Raw genomic sequence first — 22,397 nt, forward strand, 5'->3', positions numbered from 1 at the left:
CTTGAAGGAAACAATACTTCTTGTGCATATCAGTCCTGATATGATTAATTTTAAAGTTGGTCAGACCCCATAAGTACCACCTTTTCACATTTTTGTCACTCCCTTTCTTCCAAGGAGCTCCAAGAGAATATTTCATTTTTAAACAACTACATATAGCTGAGAACAATGTCACTCTTCTTTTTTGGCCATGCCACACAGCTTGTGGGATCTTCCCCAACCAGAGATTGAACCCAGGCCACGGCAGTGAAAGCCTGGAATCCTTAACCACTAGGCCACCATGGAACTCCCAAAAATGTCACTCTTAATACAGGAGGCTAAATGGACCATAACCTATAAGCAAAAGCCAAACAAGTGCCTGACTGCAATGTTTACCTATCCCAGTGACCGCACAGCAGTTACCCTCTTTGTCTTTAAGACTATTTAAGCAAATATATAAGCTACAAAGCCGCCTATGTTGCCTCTTTTTAATGGGCTCTGAAGAGTAGGACATGAAATTATAGCCTTTAAACAGTCTTGCTGCTTCTATGGAAACAATCAGGAAGATGGCTATAGATGAACTAAGAGGCTCATTATCTCTTCACCCTAGAGACTGTCACTTTTTTTTTTTTGTTTTTTTGCGGTATGCGGGCCTCTCACTGTTGTGGTCTCTCCCGTTGTGGAGCACAGGCTCCAGACGCGCAGGCTCAGCAGCCATGGCTCACGGGCTTAGTTGCTCCGCGGCACGTGGAATCCTCCCAGACCAGGCCACGAACACATGTCCCCTGCATCGGCAGGTGGACTCTCAACCACTGCGCCACCAGGGAAGCCTGAGACTGTCACTTTTTAAACAACCAATGAGAATTTATTTTAGTAAAGATATCTAGTCCTGATCTAGTCCTGATCTAGACTTATGCCAAAAATATCACTATTCTTAAATTTGTCCTAATGATCATTAATTTGAAAATACACAGAGACACTTCCCCTAGTACTATTTCAGCCACCCAACTGCCATATTAAAAATGTTTCCGCAACGGCCCTTGTTGAAGGTCAGGCACTGGATTTAGGACTCCAGAAACTTGACAGGGCATCTATGAGGAAAAATAAAAAAGGATTACATAGTAAAGCATTCTCTGTGATGGCCCAAGTCACCCTAGGGACACTAAACGTAAGAAAGTACAAACTGTTTCTGAATTGCCCAAAATTAAACCCAGTTAATCTCCCTACACAGATATTTGTTTTCACCCACCCCTATGTCATTAATTCCCTCTCCTAACAAAAAAGGTGTCCTAACCAAACAGTGATGACTGAGTTTGAATTTCTGTTAAGGTACTGACTTCAATACTGAACGTTTTATTTGCTTTGTGTTATATAACTTAGACTAAACTATTAAATCCTTTAATTACTCAATTACCGAAATGTTTTAAAATCAAGGGAAAAGAAGGGACCATGATTCAAACTCACCATTTAAGTGACTAAAACTGACACAGGTATCATTTTTTTTCTAAGTGGAGTTAATTTCACAATGTCTTTGTAATTTCACCAAAAAAACTATGTTGTCAGTTCTTTCTTACTTCATTACATAGAAGAAGATAAACTGAAGTGATTCTGTCTACCACATCCAGCCCCAAGACTCTGAAGTGATTTCTCAAGGAAATGTAACATTTTGATACTTCTGAAAATACTGGATCTCATTCGGGAGGATTCCGTGTTTACAGTAATCACAAGAATATCCTAGAATGAGTTAAGTGAGTAAGATAAAAACTCATACTTCAAAACTCTCTTCCTACGTCAACAGGGGTATCTGTTTCACCATGCACAGAAAAGAATAAATATGAATCAATTAGCTTTCTAATAGAGCACAGAGTGAAAACAATTTTTTTTTTAAATCAGGTTAGCATTGTTTGTCTCCTTTTGTACTTCTAAGTCAGTGGCAATGCCTTAGCATGTTATCAGGCGGTAGCCTCGGGATATTTACAGCCATCATAATAATATTTAGTCAGTTTCTGAACATTTCTGAGAAATGACCATCCAGCACTCTCCAGTAAGACTTTTTGTGGTGATGGAAATCATCTGTATCCGTACTATCCAGTAAGGTACTTTACTGGACAGTGCAGGTTATAGACCTAAAATTAAATAAATAAAATGCAGTCCCTCAGGTGCACTAGTCACAGTTGGCTGCACTTGAAAATGTGGCTCGTGTCACTGAGGAACTGTATGTTATTTCATCTTGAAAGACTTCATTGTTTTAAAGCAGTTTTAGGGTCACAGCAAAATTGAGAGGAAGGCAGAGACTTCCATGGACCCCCTGCTCCCACACATGCACAGCCTCCAGCATTACCAACATCCCCCAAAAGAGTGGTACATTTGCTACAACTGATGAACTTACACTGACACATCCTCGGCATTCAAAGCCCACAGTTTACGTTAGGGCTCACCCTCTGTGTCGTACATTCTGTGGGTTTGGACAAATGTATGACACGTATCCATCATTATGGTATCACACAGAGCAGTTTCACTGCCCTAAACATCCTCTGTGCTCTGCCTCTTCATTCCTTTCTACCCCAAAGTTTATTTAATTTTAATTAATTCAAACTGAAATAGCCACATGTGGCTAGTGGCTACCATTCCGGACAGCTCAGAACTAGACACTGCTAGGAATGCCGCTGCTGCTCTGACTGCTATACAGTTATCAGCCTGGCAGCAGGGACCTGGCTCTAGTGCAGAAGCTCTGCTCCAGCTAATGATCAGCCCTGAAGTACATCTATTTCCTGCTCCTCAACCTTTTATTTGCCATCTCTCTCTCTCTCTCTCTCTCTCTCTCTCTCTCTCACACACACACACACACACACACACACACACACACACTTCCACCTCACTGACAGGTTCTAACTAAGGACTAAAAATATAGTCTAGGGCTTCCCTGGTGGCACAGTGGTTAAGAATCCGCCTGCCAATGCAGGGGACACGGGTTCGAGTCCTGGTCCGGGAAGATCCCACATGCCGCGGAGCAACTAAGCCCGTGCGCCACAACTACTGAGCCTGCGCTCTAGAGCCCGCGAGCCACAACTACTGAACCTGCGCACCTAGAGCCCGTGCTCCACAACAAGAGAAGCCACCGCAATGAGAAGCCCACGCACCGCAACGAAGAGTAGCCCCCGCTCACCGCAACTAGAGAAAAGCCCACGCAGCAACAAGGACCCAACGCAGCCAAAAATAAATAAGTTAATTAATTTTAAAAATATATATTTATAGTCTATTCTAACAGCCAGGCAAAAGATGATAGTTGAAATGAAACTATTTTATGTTTATATATCACCTGGTTTATGTGTTAAATAAACATGCTCTAATGAAGAAAGATATATAAAGATCATTTCAACCCCTCTAAAGAAAGACTTTTACTATAATATCTATATGGTAAATATGTGCCCAGATAAGATATATATTTACTTCATTAAAATGGTAGTTATAAAATTCACTGAGTCGATAACATTTCTAACTTCCTCCTTCCCACCAATGAGGAATCAACATGATGTAAGTAGAAGAAAACACTGAACTGGGAACTTCCCTGGTGGCGCAGCGGTTAAGAATCCACCTGCCAATGCAGGGGACACAGGTGCGAGCCCTGGTCCGGGAAGATCCCACATGCCGGGGAGCAACCAAGCCCAAGCACCACAACTACTGAGCCTGCGGTCTAGAGCCCGCGAGCCACAACTACTGAGCCCGCACACCTAGAGCCCACGTTCCACAACAAAGACAAGCCACGGCAATGAGAGGCCCGAGCACCGCATGGAGAAGCCGGCGTACCGCAACAAAGAATAGCCCCTGGTCACTGCAGCTAGAGAAAGCCGCGCAGCAACGAAGACCGAACGCAGCCAAAATATAAGGAAAAAAAGAAACACCGAAGCGGGTAGGAAGCATTGGCCTGAGATTCTAAGGACTTCTGGACCACAGGCAAATTAAGTTAGGTTGTTAGAATCTTCAGTTGTAGAAACAAAGGAACAGGAATGGACTTTCTCTTCAGTTTCCTCCAAAATTAAATTTCATTATCCCCCTATGTTCCTATGCTATTCCTCACTTAGGAGCTGACCTTAAAACGCCAGCACTGACCTATCATTCCTACCCCTGGGCACTCTCTTCCCCTGCTTTCTTGAGTCATCTCATAATTAAGAAAGGGGCTGGTGACATTGCCAATTTCAAAGGAAGGAAGAAAGGAAAGGAAGGGAGGAAAGGATGAAGTGAGGGAGGGAAGAAGGAAGGACAGACCAAATAATTCAAAGTAAAATGTCAACAACACAAGACACGCCAATAGGAACCAATCCATAAAATGAATCCTTTTCAATCCCCAAACAAAACAGAGCAGGAAAGAAACCAGTAGGGATGCCCCTTATTACAAGCCCCGGTACAAACTGATGCTACCGTTCAAAACAAGATCACAAATTCTTCTAAGACCTCAACCATCAATAGAGTGATTGTGAGAAGTTTCAGAATTGTCACAGGTCACTGGCTTCTAAAACACTCCCCCAATGAAGATCTATCATTCACATGATAGAAAGTCATCCATCTCTACTTACCATACTAGTTCTTCTGGTACATCAGTGACTAAACGTTGGAAACCTGAACCCCATAAATGTCACAAGAATGTGTATTTTCAACTGAGCGAAGAAGTGAATGAACACCCAGGACTAGGCCTCTGAGTTATACTACATGCCACTTACTAGGAAGAAGTTTGAAAATAAAACTATTTTTAAATGAAGTTTTAAGTTTATCTTAAAATGATGTTTTCCCATACATCAAAATATGCCATTAGTTTAAAAGGTCAATTCATCTAATTCCTCAATGTCCAAGAAGTTTTTTAAAGCTTTAAGTGAGAGTTTATTCCCAAATATTTGTTTGGCAAATGGGAAGAAACTTGAAATACATCAGCATTTACTCACATCAGATTCCCAAAGTGTTTATCTAAATCAATTCTGAACTAAAGCGCTGCCAATCCATTCTCTACAGGACTGCTATTTCTCCTCTGCTTTCCAGTTAAGCCAAATCTAAAATGCCTTTCTAATTCATATACTGAATTCTTCTTTAGCAGCAAAAACTTGACCGATGAACAGCGGATTTGGGGAAAAAAAACACCTGAACTACTTGAATCACTTCAGCCATCTTGGAGTTGTTTGGGGATAATTTAAGCAAAACTGTCCTGGAGGAAAATGTAAAACCTCACTTGATTACGTGGAGAATTTTTTTTTTAACGGGGAAAAAAAACCTTTCCCAAAAATACACCACAGAGGAATTACAACACCTATTAGACTGGTTTTGACTTTAAAAGATCCAGTTCTATGGTCTTAGCATGTACCACACCAATCCTATCACCCACCCCCAGTCCCCTGTCACTTATAAAAATACAATTCCTGCCATCGTATCAACCTCTGAAAACCACCCGTCTGATGATATTCTGCTGCTGTGCTTCACCTGTATCCCTGATCTTCTTCAACAGTCCTGATTTCTACACAGCAAGAAGGCCCACAGATCTTCAAGGTTGGGTTATATATAACTACACAGACAGCAAGAGAGAGCTCATGGGTACACTCAAGCAAGGAAAGCTCTGAAGAAGAGGAGAGGCGTGCTAGGACTTCCCCCACCCTGCTCTGCAATGCCGGAGTAAAAGGACGCAGAGACTGTGGCAGGGAGCTCCGGGTCCTTTAATCTGCAGAGGCCACCTCGCAGAACAATGACCTCAGGAAAGCCAGGCCTCTGGCTGGCTGCCTGCCTGCCTGCACAGCACAGGCAGGTGCAAGTACTCAAAGTGCTTACTCTTGATCTGGGAGGATTAATGAGCTAATTTCTACAGAGCCCTTTAAGCTGATTGGCCCAAACGCAACCGAATAAGCATCATCATTAACCACAGGCAAGATTAAATCTTCGGGATCCAAGGAGGCAAATATTCAGAAGCGAGGCAATGTTCCTCTTCCACAGGGGGTGGGAGGGCATTTATCCCTAAAATTCAGACCTTCATCCAGAAAACACTTATCGAATCTTGAATAGGAGGTGTGGGCTATGGAGGCCAAAGGCCTATCCTCGAGGAGGAGTGCCGGGATGGGCAAGGAGGCAAACCATCTGCACAGGGTATGAGGACCACCAGGGGTGAAAGAGACAAGAGAGGAGCAGAGGGGAAGGCGGTTCAGGGGCAGAGACCATTTCTGTGAAATCATTTATTCCGGGTCTTAAAAGGGAGACCAGATCAGGGTGGGTTCCGTTTATGAACATGCATCAAGCTATACATTTATGACATGTATACTCTTCCTTGTGCATATTATACTTCAATAAAGGTAACGCTTAAAAGGAGAGACAGAGCTCTCTGTTAAATACATGAAAATGGAACGGATGGGGTGTGGAAGGGTGTTCCAAGCAGAGGGAAAACTTGCCTAGCAGGGGCTGAGAAAGCATGAAGCATTTCAGCAACTGCAAAAAGGTTCCCACTGGCTGCGAGCCTGTCCTGAGAATAGAAATGACAAAGGGTGTGGGGCAGCGGGGGTGCACACTGAATGGGAGGCGAGAGACAATTCCCGAAGGCCTTAAACACCTGCTGAGAGTTCGTCTTAAGGATGATGGAAGAGCCACTAAAAGTGTTTAAGCCTGGGGTTAACTGATAAAAATGTGGGTACAGCAGTATCACTTTGGTAGCAATGCACACTAGAGCTGGAAGCAAGGCTGCAGACAAGGAACCCGGTCAGGAAGTCATTACAGTCATCCAAGTTAAGAACTGATAAGAGCCCGAACTGAACTGGCAATGGCCAAGAGGAAGTGAGAGACAGATCAAAGAAGGGATCCAGCACGCAGAGTATTTAGGACTGAGGACCAATCAGATGTGGGAGAGAGAGGAAGACGGGCAAGTGCAGGATGAGCAGCACGTTTCTGCTTCACACTCGAGGGTCTTGTGTAAGATGGAGAACGTTGAAGGAGCAGGATTAGGATGAAGCAAAGGTGGCGAGGCAGTGAGTTTCACTGTGAGTATGAAGTTCTGTGAAGTATCTAAACAAAGATGTTTAAAAGGTAGCCCTCATACCAGTCCAAAGACCAGAGAGGCCCTGGGCATTTTAGGCAGTGGTTGAAGCCTCAGACCCATAGAGAAGTGGATCCTGGAGCAGAGATACGCGGGGAAGGAGCAGGAGAAATGGCAGATGGTGCCGACTCCTGCAGAGAGAGGAAGAGAGGGAAAGCCTGCAGTGTCCACTGGCTGCAGCCACAGAAGGTCACGGTGACTGTGGACATTCCGATTTTGGCTTCTTAGCAAGAGGGCAGACGCCAGATTGCAGTGAGCTGAGAAGTGGATGGGAGGTTCTCCACTGGGAAGGCAAGCAAAGAGATAAGGCAGGAGCTAGAGGAAGAAGGAGTAGTGAGAGTGTCGGTGTTTTGTTCTCTTTTGCTGTGAACGATTAGAGGGACACGAGAATATTTATAAGTAGAGCTAAGAGCAGAGAGGCAAGGAAGGAGACAGGAGAGCAACAGTGATGACCTGATCTGCAGACAAATGCCCCGTCCCCTGACCCGCTGGGGCACACAGTGACCATTTCTTTTAGTCAGCAGCATTTCCTGCCAGCACGGCAGCCTCCGCAGGGCGGATGCAGAGGTGGGAGAAAAGTGCAGTCGGAGCAGGTTGCTCACAGAGCCCTTTCGCGACGGGCCGTACCTCCGGCAACCTTCCCGCAGGATGCTCTCACCACTTGTCAGAGGGCCATCTGGCACCCGAGGCCCCGAGCTGTCCTGTTCCACAGGTCTCTCCAGCTACCTCCCCGCAGGGGCCTCAGGCTGCCCCGCCAACAGCCCACGGGAAGGCGCCGCCCACTGGAAGGCGGGGGCTCGCGGGCCCACTCCCCCTCCTGCAAACTCCCTGATGCAAACTGAGCAGGGAAACTCTACAGGACGCTCCACAGTCTGGCAAGAGTCAGGGCAGTATTCTCTGCCGGTAACTCGGGCCTGATCAGCCGGCGCAGCGCACAGCAGCGCAGGCTCAGACTCCCGGAGAGCTCGCCCTGTGCCAAGCGCTGTTCTAAGTGCTCCAGAGTCTCCCTTTCTCTGCAGCCCTATCGTTATCATCTCCAGGTCGAAAATGAGGAAACCGAGTGCAGACACCTCCAAATAACTGGCTCAAGGTCGCGAGGCCTGCGACTGCCACTGCCAGGCCATCTGACTCCAGAGCCCGCCACGTTTTAATTTACTCTCCAACACCATCAAAAATGGGGGATACAACAGACTTATAAGAGACAGGGGGAAATTTATAATTTTATCTGTCACAAAGCAAATGCATAAAGTATTACAGAAATTCTAACATGAGTTTCTCTTAACCCAGAGATTTTTCCCACATGCTAGTCTGAACAGCACATTTAAAAGCATTTCTATTGAATTCATAACACCACCGAACTGTACACTTAGAAAATGGTTAAAATGGTAAGTCTTATGTTACCTATATTTGTATATTTTACCACAATAATGAAAAAAAACGAAAAGAGCAGTTCTATATACATTTTTCTCTTTACCAAAAAAAAAAAGTGAAACGATATGAAAATCAAAACACCTGCGTGAAGCTAAGCATCTCAGGACTCTCTGTTTTCTTCTAAAAAAAAAAAAAAAGCCAACGTGGGGCTTCCCTGGTGGTCCAGTGGTCAATACTCAACGCTCCCAATGCAGGGGGCCCAGGCTCTATCCCTGGTCAGGGAACTAGATCCCGCATGCATGCCCCAACTAAGAGCCCACATGCCACAACTAAGGAGCCCGCATGCCCCGACTAAAGATCCCGCGTGCTGCAACTAAGACCCAGCGCAGCCAAATAAATAAATAAAAGGCAAGTTAAGAACTGACAGCAACAGCAAAGCAGCCCGGTTTAAAGGTCTGGGAGATTAAAATACACACTCAGTGCTCCAGGCCTCTGAGGTCCTGTGCAAAAGAGTGTGACGCAGTATATAGTTCCACTGTCCTCAAGGTCCCTCTAGAACATCTATAAAACCAGTTCTAATCCCTAAACCACAGAGCTCCACAGAACCTCTGAGAGCACAGAGCAGAGCTCTGGGCTGCTGCTCCTTGAAGACCTGGAGAGTTGCCCATTACTTGTGCCTGGGGAAGATGCACCGGAATGGTCTCCCGGGAGAGAAATCAACAGAGTACTTGAGAACCCATCTGTCAAACTACAGGTAGGAGTCTAGGAACCAAATTCTTTTTGTTGACTAGAACCAGAAATGCAGCAGGTGGTACTTTTGGATCACTCTAAATGACTGCCCAGGATAAAAGTAAAGCAACGCTGAGAAATAAGGTGCAAAACTACAGAAAGACTCATCCTGCAAAAAAATATCTAAGAAAATCAAACATGCTCTGAGGCATGGGTCTATTTAGTGTTTCTCAGAGGAAAACCAACATAGATAACAGACCCTGCTAGAACTATCCGATTCTAATAAGGAAACTGATACTGCGTTGAATATAACTCTTTGACAGGAAAGTTCCTTGAGGCTGTTCAATCGATTAAGGAAGCCCAAGTCAACATTTACATGATTCACTTTTTGTTCTTTGTTTAGCAAATCAAAGTGATAATATTAATACCACCAACAAATAAACTAATTTTTCAACTAGCATATCTTTGGGTGCCCCATGTACTTCTAAAGAGCGAATCTGAGAGATGGCGGGGGTTGAGGAACGAAGATTGATGAGGCTGAAGAGTATTAAACAAGCTAGGACACCTCCCATGAGCAGTTATTTCTATAGGAGACAGAAATATTTGAAATCTACTAATATTGATGGCTAAAAGAAGGAATTTAATCATTTCGTAACATGGTTAACCCCTAAGTATAAAGCTCCCCATTTCCAGGTCGCACACAAACTTTTGAACCAGATTACCATTACAAACTCTCCACTGATCTTTCACCACACAAGAACAACAATATAACAAAGAGAAAACTTTATTTTTAGACTTGCAAAATCCTGTGCTTTTCTAAAACAGAAGTCAAACAACTGAACCTGCTTTGTTTGGACTTTAGTAAGCCTCTTCTCCTCTAATCTTGAGACCCCCAATCTCTGCCAGAAGGAAACGAAGAAGAAAAAGTGCTCGGTGCCACGCTGCAAAGCTAAAACACCTTGCCTCTCTTGGCCTTCTGCTCAGGCACCTCTGAGCCTCCTGCTGGTCACGGTTCACACTGCTGCAGCCCTATCATATGACACCTGCCTTGTGGCCGGGAGAGGCCAAGGCTGTACACCCGCACTCATGTCGAAACTGGTCCAATGTTTGAACTACTAACTTCTGCGTGTAATGTTTAAGCAGAGGTGCTTAATTGCAAGTTCACTCTTCATTACTTAACAAGCATTAAACGCTAAATGGAAATGGGTTTGTAATTCCCTATAAACATGAAGACCCTGGAAAGCCCTATTCCAGCAACTTGACTTCAACAGGGGCCCCCCACAGGCCATCTCTTTCAGTTGGAAAATTACGAGATAAATTTTAAATGTAGAAAAGCCCTTTCCACAGTGTGAATGTGCAAAAATCAATGTAGAAGTAATAAGCAGGTGTTTCTGCTTGAAAATTCCTCAGGTAAATTTCTTTTTAATTAAATTGACCAACCATAATTAACAATGCTACTACTGCAAGCAGAAAGAAGCCCTGCAATCAATCCCCTCATCTTAATTAAACTAAGATTTTATTCATTTTAGTTGACAAAACTGATCAGCTCAGAACATTGTTTTCAAAAAGCAAAGCTTGAAAAAAAAAAGCAAAGCTTGCATATTGACCCTAATAATTAACAAAATAAGCATATAAATTGATTATAAGTAAGTGCTGGTCCTCACCCTATGGAAACTATGTGGCTGATACCATCATTCAACTTGTATGCATCATCTATGTGCTAGAGACAGAGGGATAAATAAGACCCTGGAAGAGTTCACAGCTAGGAACTCCTAGCTAGGAAAGGCAGCAATGGAAATAATCAGGCACCTTACAAACTTACTCAGACTTCAAAATTCAGCTCAGATGTCTTCTGTGGAATACCCTGTTTCCTTATTTCTCCTAGCAGTCAATCCCTCCTTTGTGCTCTACCAGTGCTCACTCATCACATCTTACAGAGTCGTTTACTTGGGAAGTCCTTTAAGGCAGGGACAATTTTTCTTAATTTCTATACTGCTAGCACCTAGCACGATGCTCGGGACATAGTAGGCCTTTAGATTTTGTTGACCACATAAAAATTATGAAGTTACATGCTGTGAGATATAAAAAGAGGGGCAGAAGAAGCCACCATACTTTGCCTTGGGAGAAGGAGAAGGTTTCTCAAGAACATTCAAACTGGCCTTGAAAGCTGAGTGAGATTCACTACAAACATGGGCACTTAGAGAAGAGCCTGTGAAAGGCAACAAGGAATGGAAGGCCAGACGGGTCCTAAGACAGCTTACTATTCAGGATACAATCAATGCAATCAGAATATGAGAGGGGTCAAGCCAGTTGAGAGCAGGCCTTAAAACTGGGAAGATGAAGGGGCTTAGCTACCAGGTTAAAGGAGTTTTCACTAAATACTCTAGGCTTTGAGAAGCCCTTGAAAATATTTAATCCACGCAGTGACAGGAAGAATCATCCTTTTATTAGAGTCTTTGGCCAAGTTATGAAAGTTCTTGGTTTTCAAAGAATTTTATGTACAGATGCTTATTTTGGAGCTTTTATAGCCTAGGTTAGGGTTAGGGTTCTGCCCTTCAGTATTTATTTCAGTCTATGCTGTTTCATTCACACAGTAGCAGATGATAAAGGCTCGTTTAAACACCTAATGAAATTCTTAGTATCTGTTTTAATTTTTTTTAAGGGAGAAGTGGAGCATTCTTTTGAATGAAAAGAAAAAAAAAGTTTAAGAGGAATATCCTGAATTCCTTTTTCATCACCGTACTTAAGTATAAAGATATGGGAAGGCAGCATCCCATCCCAGCGCCAGTAAGGTTAGAAGCTGAGGGCCCACTTTACCTGGTAGGTTCCCTAACTGGGTTTAACAAGCCTCTCAGACGAGATGATCCAATAAGGGCCAACACAACTCTCCTGGTCCTTCACGTGCTTGGCCCAGGGAAAGGTAATGCCGGCTTCTTGCCATTCGACTTTGCCAAGTTTTTAAAATGTAAGATAAGGTGGTATTTGTGGGCCGACTAGAAAGGCACCGAAAGGCAGAGAGCAGATCACCGACAGCCTCGGCTTTCATTCTTGCAGCTCGGCCTTGGACCAGAGGGAAGCATCGGCCCGGCGCAGGGCAGAAGGCCAGGGTGCCTGCTTTCCACGGGCGACCGAGCTGGGCAGTAGGCGGCGCGCCCAGCTACCGAGAGGCGGGTACCCGGGAACGCCGGGCGGCGCGGAGAGCCGGGCTGTGAGGCGGGCGAGGAGCAGCGGCTGTCAGGGAGGGAGGCCAGCATCCTCCCCGGCCTCGGGAAAGAACCTGGGCCTCCGCAACTCCTACGTAGCCCGGTTACCCACGCCGAGAGGCTACTGACGGGAGACCGAGGCGCGGAGCTTGGAGAGCAGAAGCGCGGCTGCGCCCGCTGGGTCCCCCAGGACGCGGCCCCCAAGGCGCGGCGCGGGGGCGCTGGAAGCCGAGGGCGGCGCCCCCGCAACCCCACCCCGGCCGCGGCTGCCTGCTCGCGTGGCCACCGACCACAGGCTGCGGGCCCGGCGCGCGGGAGGAAGAAAATGCGGCGGCATTGCCGGGTCCCCAGTTCCGCCGCCCCAGCGATCGGGGAGATAAAAGTTTGCAGCATGCGGCTCGTCTGCAGTGCGAGTCACATCCGCCGCGCCGCCTCCTGCAGCACCAGCGCTCACGGAACGAACAAATAAATTAAAAAAAAAAAAAAGCTGTTGAAGCCGGTAGGCCCAGAAGCCGACCGCTCTGCCTCCCGGGCGTGCATGGAAGCAAGCCCAGCATCCCGCGTCCCCTCCCGCCCAGGTCGCGCCTCCCGCCCGGCCTCAGCGCCCAGGCTGAGCCAGCCCCGCCGCGCCCGCAGCACTGACCGATAACCTCCTGCAGCTCGTACGCGTCCCTGCAGATGGGCCAGCCGACCGCCTGCGCCGCCGGGGCTGGGGCCCCGGGTGCCACCGGAGCCGGCGCTGCTGTCGCGGCCGCCGGGGCCGCCGCCGCCGGTGTCACCGGGGCCGCCTGCTGGGGCTGCTGGACGTGCACGGGCGAGCCGCTCGGCTCCGCCATGATGCTGCCGGAGGAGAGCGAGAAGACGCGCCGGCCGGCGGACGACCTTCCACTTGAAACTTCCCTTCCCTCCCCTCGCCGCCGACACCTCTCGACCGGCGCACGCCCTCCCCGCCCGCCGCCGCCGACGCCGCCGCTGGAGCCAGCCACGAGGGGAGGGAGCAAGGGAGGCCGAGCCGGGCGGAGGGAGGAGGCAGCGCCACCGGAGGCGGGGAGGGGAGGAGGCGGCGGCCGCCGCGCTCGCCGCGCGCCCCGCGCCCCGCGCCTCGCGCCTCGCGCGCGCAGTTCTCTGTCTCCGCGAGGGGAACCGCCGCCCCGCCGCCCTCTCCCGCCCTGCTTGCAGCCGGGGAAGTTTCCACCGGAGGGGAGCGAGGCCGGGTTAGGTTGGCTTTCGGGGCCCGCGTTCCTCGCCCCCTCACTCCCTGCTTTCCGTGCGCCTTCGCCCCAGACAGTCGGACTCTCCGGAAGATGTCCCCTGGGGAGCCCGAGGACGGGGTCGTTGAACCGCCGCCACGTTCTCAGATTCAGAAGTCTCCCCAAGTAAAGAGAACCTGAAGTTCATTTACAAGTCAGCGAGTGAGACACCTACACGCCGGCCATTTGTAGGACGCCAGTTAAAAAACAACCCGAGTTGTAACTTTCCGGCCACCTACCTGCCAATATCCCTTTCCCCACCTTGCCTAATCTAATCGCAGCCCTTCTGGTTTTTTCTTAGTGAAACATGATTCCTTAGGTCTCTGGCTGTTCACAGACTTTATTCATTTGTTCCAAGCCGCTTGGATCCCAGGGAAGCGATGAAAGGGCCTGTGCAGCTAGAATAAGAGGTGTAAGAAAACTTTGGACACTTTCAAATTTTAGACCCTTAATAACAAGCCACATTAACCCATTAGGACAACAGATAGCAGGCATTTCTTTTACAGAGCATACTGGTTGTCAAAGTTTGTACCGCAGCATAAATAAACTGCGTTGGAAACAATTGCTGCTTTTCATCACTCCCAAAATTACCTCATCCTTAAAATTGCTATGGCATAACCATAGGTCTTCCTAATTACAGGTGTCATATTTAACGCTGAATGTTCTCTGTGTTCCCCTGGTATAGATGACCAAGATTGCACCATCCTTGTCTTAAGGTGAAACGGTGCAGTGACCCAATGGTCATAATGGTCATTTGGCCAAAATTATCTTGTGTCGTTTTCATGATGAGGACTACTGAATAAGAATAATGAGCATATTAAAAAAAGAAAATCAGAAAGATTGTGATACTTTGTCTCCCGTGTTTATATACAAAAATCTCCTTAAATTTTTTTTTAAAGATAATTCAGATGAAACCCAGAAATTCATTAGGAGAAACGTTGTATGTCTAATCAAAACATTGATGGAAACCGAACGGTGAGTATGCTTAATCTCTCACAGCATGATGGAACACTTGGGGTAAAGCAACTCCTGTGCTCTGGTCTACATACAGAAATTTATGCTGAACTGAGAAGTTGTACATTCTTTTATGAAGGAGTGTTCAAAAACTATTAATTTTAATGTCTGTCAAGAAACAGACAACTTCAAGAACAAATAAATTCTAGGCCTCTGATGTTTCAAGGGGGAAAGAATAGGGATCAGGAATGCTGTAACTGTTCACCTCTTAAAGTGCTACTCCCAAGCCGAAGAACATTTAAGGACTATTTTTTAGGGAAAAGAAAAATGATTAAAGGAATATGACTTCCATTTTGTTATATGAATTTATATTTTGACTTTCAAACCATGAAGGCCGGGAAACTGTGAAGGCCAGGAAAGTTCTTGGAACTTAATAAGAAAACATAATGTTGTCAAGACCAATAGCACAGATTTGAATCAAACACAGATCACTTAGTTTCCCACAAAGAACAAGTGTTCTGTAGTCATATACCAGATATCTGTACCCAGCAGACTACTTTCCAAATGGCTCCTAGGATGATGACTTGTAAGAACTGATGACTGAGTGCAGACCCATCACTACTGCCAGTAAATCAGTTTAAAGAACATTTACTATCAGTGGCCTTTGGCATCATTTTTATATATGAAGAACAGAGCATGAATTATATTTTTAAATTATATAAAAGCATTGGATTAGAATTTTAAGTTAATGTTTCCATAAACAACTGAGTAGAGTGGTACTTAAAACTAGGAAATATATGTATTTAAAAAGTATTTAACTGATATGCAATTTCCCCTGAAAACCTATTACTAAATTTAAACTGAAAGGTGGCAGGGGAGGAAGCCTTTAAAATGTAAACAACGTTTATTTCAATACATATCTTTATTCTTTATTTATTTACATTTAGTCAGAGACTTTAAAACATTAGAAAGAAAAAATAAGAGGCCAAATTTTGTTAAGTGTTTACAACTACCTCATTATATGTCAGGGTTTCTCAACTTCAGCAGTTTTGATATTCTGTGCCAGGTTATTCTCTGTGTTGTAGAGGTCTGTTCTCCTGGCCTCAACTCACTAGATGCCAGTAGTACCCCCGCTCTCAGTCATGACTATCCAAAAGGACCCCAGATGTTGCCAAATGTCCTCTGAAGAGCAAATCACTGCTTTAGGTAAACTGAATATACAAAATTGTCATTTTATAAACAGATTATTGCAGTGGTTATTTGCATTACAAAGAGTTTAAATAGAGTTTAGTTATTCACAAATCCTGAAGAGGATCAGAATATGCTACCCCAAATATGCCACTTTGGCATAAGAATTATTTTGAGCTGAAGGCAATTAAGAAACAATAGACACAGGAAGAGTTCTCTTCCCTCCCCCAGTCTGCCTAAAAACATGGCATAAATTGCCCTTTTGTAAATGAAATTTCCATTTATAAAGGAAATTTCCATTTCCAAAGGTGCCCCCTCTTCCATACCAGGAATGTTATCATGGAGATAGTGCTGAGATGAGTCTGCACAAACAACCCTTATCTACCAGTAGTTTCCCCCATACATTTCCTAGTTACCTTCCCACAACTTACCCATACCCCCAGAAGCCCAAACTCCCTTTTCCTTGTCTAGTCACTCCTCCATAATTTATCACCCTTTGTTAAAATGGTATATAAGCCCCCAATTCTAACCACCCCTTTGAGTTATTCATCACTGAGTACTCCCACACAAATGTGCATTTCACATGCAAATAAACTGTGTTTTTTCCTCTTGCTAATCTGTCTTTTGTCAGTTTAATTCACAGGCCTCCAGTTACTACATTTGAGAAGTTAAAGCTTTTCCTCCTGTACAACCTTTTGAACATCTAAAAGAAGATGTGTAGTGTAGTGGCCAAGACCTTGAAGAAAGAAAGTGCCAGATTCAAATCTTACCACCAACAACAATTTTTGTTTTTAATCTCTGACTTTGGACTGACTTTAACTTTCTGAGTCTCAATGTCCTCATTCACAAAATCAGCATCATAACTTTGACATGGGTTGTTACAACACAATTTGTATGTAAACAGCTTAACATAATGGCTGACACAGTAAATGTTCAATAAAATGAAAACCCTTATCAATGTCATCATCATTATTCTTATCTGTCAAGATTTGTAACAAAACATAGAAGAGAAAGATTTATAATAATGGCAATCATGAACTGTACAGACTATAAGCTCCCTGAGGGTAGGCATTTTTGTTCCTTTGGTTCATTGCCGTATCCCAGTGCCTGGAATAACATCTGCCACAGAATATCCTCAGTAAATATTTGTTGGATGAATATAACACTTTTTAAATGGATAAAAACATGCTTTTAAGCATCAGAATGAGTCAGCCATGCCAAGGGTGGATTAGATGGGAGGAAACTGGAGGCGGAGAGACGGATTTGGAAGCCACTGCAATAAAGTTAGAGAAATGTGTATGTGAATAAAGCCATGATATTGAGGATAATGATGAGGGGGTAGATTTAAGAATTATTTAAGGAGCAGTAAAATGGAACTTAATGACAGATGAGTTTCCTTTAAAAGTCAAATTGCCCAAGTCCATTAAAAAAGTAGATGAACACAAGTACAATGTATAAAATGTTTTAGAAATACTTCTATTGAAGGAATGAGAGGTTCTCTTGATTGACAGGTGGTCCTTCTCCCATGGCTAACCTATAATCTATTGCAAAGTCACTTCCATTGCCTGGTGAGAAAAGGCCAGATGTTCTTGGGTGTGAAGCATATCTATAACCATATTTCCCATTTACAACTCTCTTATAATTCCTGTTTTAGTAACTATGTTTGAGGGGAAAGTTGTGACAGAGCTGAACATTTATTTCAACAATTGCTTCCAAAGACAAGCACCCAATTTTTTGAGTTAAGGTGATGGCAGGGCCATAGTAGAAAAGGTATGGGTTTAAGTCTGTAATAGCTGGATTTACATACTTGATCTGCACTTACTAGTTGGCAGCTCAAACTCTCTGAGCTTCTGTTTTCTTAAAATAGGGACAATTACCCCAGGATGATTGGGTTGCAGTAAAGATGAAATGAGTTGGTATGTGTAACACACCTTACCCACAGGGACACACTTTAGTAGTATAGCAGTGGCTCCAGAATTTCCTCCTGGGAGGGACTCAAGGGTGGTGGTCTCAGGTTGAATTGCATCGCCCCAAGAGACGTGTCAAAGGCTCAAACCCCAACACTTGTGAATGTGACCTTATTTGCAAATAGGGTCTTGGCAAGTTAAGATTAGGTCAAAATAGATTAGGCTGGGCCTATTCCAATGACTGGTAACCCTACAAGAAGAGGAAATTTGGACCCAGGGATACAGGAAGAATGCCATGTGAGGAGAGAGGCAGAAACTGGAGCGATATGTCTGCACGTCAAGGGATGCCAAAGATTGCCAGCAGCAACCAGAAGCTAGGAGAGAGGCATGGCACAGATTCTCCCTCAGAGCCTCCAGTAGGAGCCAACACTGCTAATACCTTGATTTTGGACTTCTAGCCTCCAGGCTGGGAAAGAATCAGTTTCTGTTGTTTTACTCCACTGAAGTCTGTGGTACTTTGTTACAGCAGCCCTAGGGAAGTAATACTGCAGGATTATGGGATTTGTTCTTTAGCCAGCTGCATTTCATTTGGACCAAATTTAGCAATGAGCACCAATGGAAATAACCACTGCTTTGGAGCCATCACTCTACCAAAGCCCTGGACCTTACGCTACAACTTGTTTTTAATCCAATTTTAAGTGGGGGGGAAAAAAACACAAAGTGCCGAGTAAATATCTGAATGAATTTTCAGCACAGATGTCAAACGTCCATCTGAAAAATGCATTTGAGAACATATGAACCTTTCCAACTTTGAAGACCAAGGCATCCTACAATGAGCTTACCCATAGAGATGTCATGTGCTTGCCACTGACACAGCTGATGATATCTGTTACCCCAAGTCCAGAGCTGGTGTGATCCAGTTTTCTCAGGTTAACACAATTTAATGTTAAGGAGTCATTGGTGCCTATTTCCCAACCATAAATGGAAAGAGAGGCTTAAATCTATTTTAAGCTAAATTATTGCAAAGACACTGCTTTTTAAATTCATGTGATTTAAGGAATTAAACTTATATGAATTGTAACTTCCAGACACGTGTTTTCATTTATTTCCCAACCTACTGTTGAAACTGACTTTCTATTGCATTTTATGTTACAGACAAAATTGCTCTGGTGACAATTAATGCCTCTTCACTTATCTTAGAGGTTTCTGACTATGATTTGGGTCCTGATAGAAGTCTCACTAGAAGCCCTACTCTCTGTATGCATAGGGAAGAGCTCCATATTTAGCAAGGCTTGCCCTTTGCTAAAACATCCAAAGGCATTATCATAAATCTCTGTGGCATATATATGTCTTTTAACCTGTCTAAAACCTGATAGTCTTGTCCCAGGCAGACTGACATAAAAATGTAATTAAAAGCAATTTGATTCTTTATTGCTGTCTCCACTGAAGAATCTCAAATAGGAATCCTGTTCATTACACAAAACAGCATTTTCTGAAAATTTTTGTTCAACCCCTCTCAACTTCAAAATGTTCCAAACACCAAGGATGTCTCAAAGCCTCTCTTTTCCTCTCTATTAAAAAATCCTCCCACCAAAACTACCAACAAACCCTGAACACTCTTTCATCTCTGCCTCTACGGCCTCCATGCCAGCCTCAGATCTTTATCAGGAGAGGCATGTTGAGTTACCTGTATTCTGAAAAACAAAGGAGGGTCAGTGGCTGCCCTGGTTTATAAGGGGTATGTAATAAAACATTATAATTTAACTTACTAATATTCTTTCATTCAGTAAATACATTTTTAGGGACTATAATTTGCATGACACTTTGCCAAATGCTGTAGAAAAATAAAAGACAAAACTGTAAGGAACGGCACCAAGAAACGGAGGAGAGCTTAAACAAGCTTTATTTGGGAACGCTCCCGGGCAAGGTTCACTGGTGTGAGACAAAGGGGCCAGAGGAGGCGCGCCCCGGGCGAGAGTTTGGGCAGAATTCATAGGGGAAGAAGGGAAAGGGGTGTGGTGAATCCGGGAGGACACAGGTTACTCCTTATTTGGTGGTCTCTTCGGGTATCGTGACAATATCCGGTGCCGGTTGCATCAGTCTTGGGACCGTTAGTCCCGCCCCTCGAAAGGCGGGAAGGCTGGGCCGGGTGGAAAAGTCCACAAGTCAGTTCCTGGAACTGGGTGGTCCGGAAAGTCTCCTGGTCAGTTTCTGGAACTGGGTGGTCCGGAAAGTTTCGGTCTGATGCAACCTGCGAGTCTGATTGCGTTCCCCTGCCTCGGGCCAGTTGGCCTTACAAAAGCTATCTCAGCCCTTAAGAATTGTATAACCCATACAATCCCATTTTATCCAGTGTCCAATCTTCCAGCACCCCAGCTACCCCCAAGTTACTGAAACATGTAAACAACACTTAAAATAAGGAGACTAGCTCAAACCAGAGGTCACAGAGATGCCGTACGATGTACCATGGGTTGATTTGCTGATCGAAATAAATCACTTCTCTTACAATTGACTGGCAAAGTCTACAAATCAAAACCAAAAAACCCATGCCCTACTGGTGCTAAAGGCAAGAATTCTAAGAGAAATGGCAGGAAATAGCAAAAAAATGAAAATGAAAACCAGACAAAAGAGGGAATTCATGATGGTCCAATGGTTAGGACTTGGCAATTTCACTGCCATGGCAAGGGTTCAATATCTGGTCAGGGAACTAAGATCCCACAAGCCACACATCATGGCAAAAAAAATAAAATAAAATAAAAATGCAACAAAACAGCAGAAGGAGAGGTAGATATTAGAGGCAGCTAAAGAGGTAGATGCCTTTGCTATTAAGCAGTTAGGAGAGGACGGCAGAAATGGCCTTGAAGAAAGCAAAGAATCATGATGGAAGGAAGTTCAGTATCAGGGGCCAGACCTGCATCCAAGGAGACACAGCCCAGGTGCAAGCACATATGTCTACACAGTGTGAGCAGTGGGACAGTGTCACACCGACCAGCGTTGGCCCAGCATGGTATACCATCATGCCAGAAAGCTCGCCCAGTGCTGCCAGATCTTCTGGTTGTTTTAGGAGAAGCCAACAAATCTGATTTTATGTGAAATATTTCCATTTTTAAATATTGGCCTGACTTTATAAAATACTGCACAGAATCTGATACCATATACATAATGTTTCAAAACAAGAAAATGCTAAACACAGTCTTTGAATAAATACATAGTGAAACATGGGCCTGAGCGATAAACTTCAAATTCTGGGTAGTGGTGATCCCTTGAGAGGGTAGGCAGGGGAGAGGCACATAAAGGGCTTCTATGGCATCTGTAATGTTTTATTGCTTTAATAAAAATCTGCAATAAATATAGCAAAATGTTAAGATTTGTTAGACTAGATGATAGGTCCATGAGTTTCTATTACGTTAGTGACCCTACTGTTCTGTACGCTTGAAATATTTCACAATTATAAGACAATAATACTGCACAGGCCAAATATTTTTAGTCCACATCAGACCAGTGGAGCAGAATTTTGCAGACTCTGCATAGCATGATTCAAAAGGCATACAGCCCACACTCAGGTTAGACCAGGGTGAGCAGACTTTGGTCGCCCCTCCCCCCAAGAGTAAAACATAGGTGGTCCAGGTGGTTTTCAACCTGCTTGGACATCAGAGTCACCTCTCCAGCTTGTTAAAACTTCCCATGCCTGGGTGTCACCTAGATTCTACTAAATAATAAGCTGCATCTAGAAACTGGGCAGGGAGGGGATTCTAACGTGCAACCAGAGTTGAAAATAACTGTGATAGTTCTGAGAAGATTACCATGACACAGGAAAGCCACAACTAGAAAAGCACCTGAGTTGGGGGGCTCCCAGATAGGTGACAACTTTGAAAATCTCAGTGGTCACTGGTGGCTTTCCTGGAATTAGACATAACAAATGACAATGAAAGCAAAATACTCATTAAAAAGGACTAAGTCTTTTTGTAATAAGAAAATTGAAATAAGAACTATTGAAAGAGTAACTATTTAAAAAAATATTTTCATTGAAATGGTTAGAATAAAATATTATTCAGTACATTATTTTAAAGAAACAAACTGTGTACCTACTGTGTGCAAGCTTTCTGCATAGAGTTGTGGAATGATGGAAAGATGGATGAGCCCCATCCCTTACTCTCAAAGAAACAACATCTAATGGGGCAGACAGACATGTCAACAAATAATTTGTCGTTTTGGGAGACGGAGACTGGTCATGTGAGTATGACTGTAGTTTTGACTCAAAGACTCCAAAACTAGAGCATTCAAGTTATTGGGTCACAGGGTCTTATTTTAACCATTCTCTGATGGCCTGGGTTTGGTGGAGAGACCCCAGAAGCTGGGAGAGAAGAGCAGAATGGAAAGGAATCATCTCAAAATGACTTTGACTTCAGACAGTGTTAAATATATGAAGGGTTCAAAAATGATGCCTTGACATGGAAACAACCTAAATGTCCATTGACAGACGAATGATAAAGAAGATGTGGAACATATATAAAATGGAATACTACTCAGCCATAAAAAAGAATGAAATAATGCCATTTGCAGCAACATGGATGGACATAGAGATTATCATACGAAGTGAAGTAAGTCAGACAGAGAAAGACAAATACTATATGATATTTAGTATTTACATATCCTTATATGTGGAATCTAAAATGTGACACAAATGAACTTATCCAGAAAACAGAAACAGACTCACAGACATAGAGAACAGACTTGTGGTTGCCAAGGTCGGGGTGGGTGG

The 22,397-nt window shown here is 44.2% G+C and overlaps 1 protein-coding gene across 2 annotated transcripts in view; it reads right to left on the bottom strand.

Annotated features, from left to right (window-relative positions):
- Positions 1 to 13,172, bottom strand: part of STK39 (serine/threonine kinase 39) — a 302,705-nt gene extending 289,533 nt beyond the window's left edge. For both annotated transcript variants that reach the window (XM_065880429.1, XM_065880428.1), the window contains exon 1: positions 12,980 to 13,172. In XM_065880429.1, coding sequence (XP_065736501.1) covers positions 12,980 to 13,172 — 193 coding nt within the window. The remainder of the gene's footprint in view (positions 1 to 12,979) is intronic.
- Positions 13,173 to 22,397: the final 9,225 nt, after the last annotated feature.

This window comes from Phocoena phocoena, chromosome 7 (assembly GCF_963924675.1).
Source record: "Phocoena phocoena chromosome 7, mPhoPho1.1, whole genome shotgun sequence".
NCBI classification, from domain to species: domain Eukaryota; kingdom Metazoa; phylum Chordata; class Mammalia; order Artiodactyla; family Phocoenidae; genus Phocoena; species Phocoena phocoena.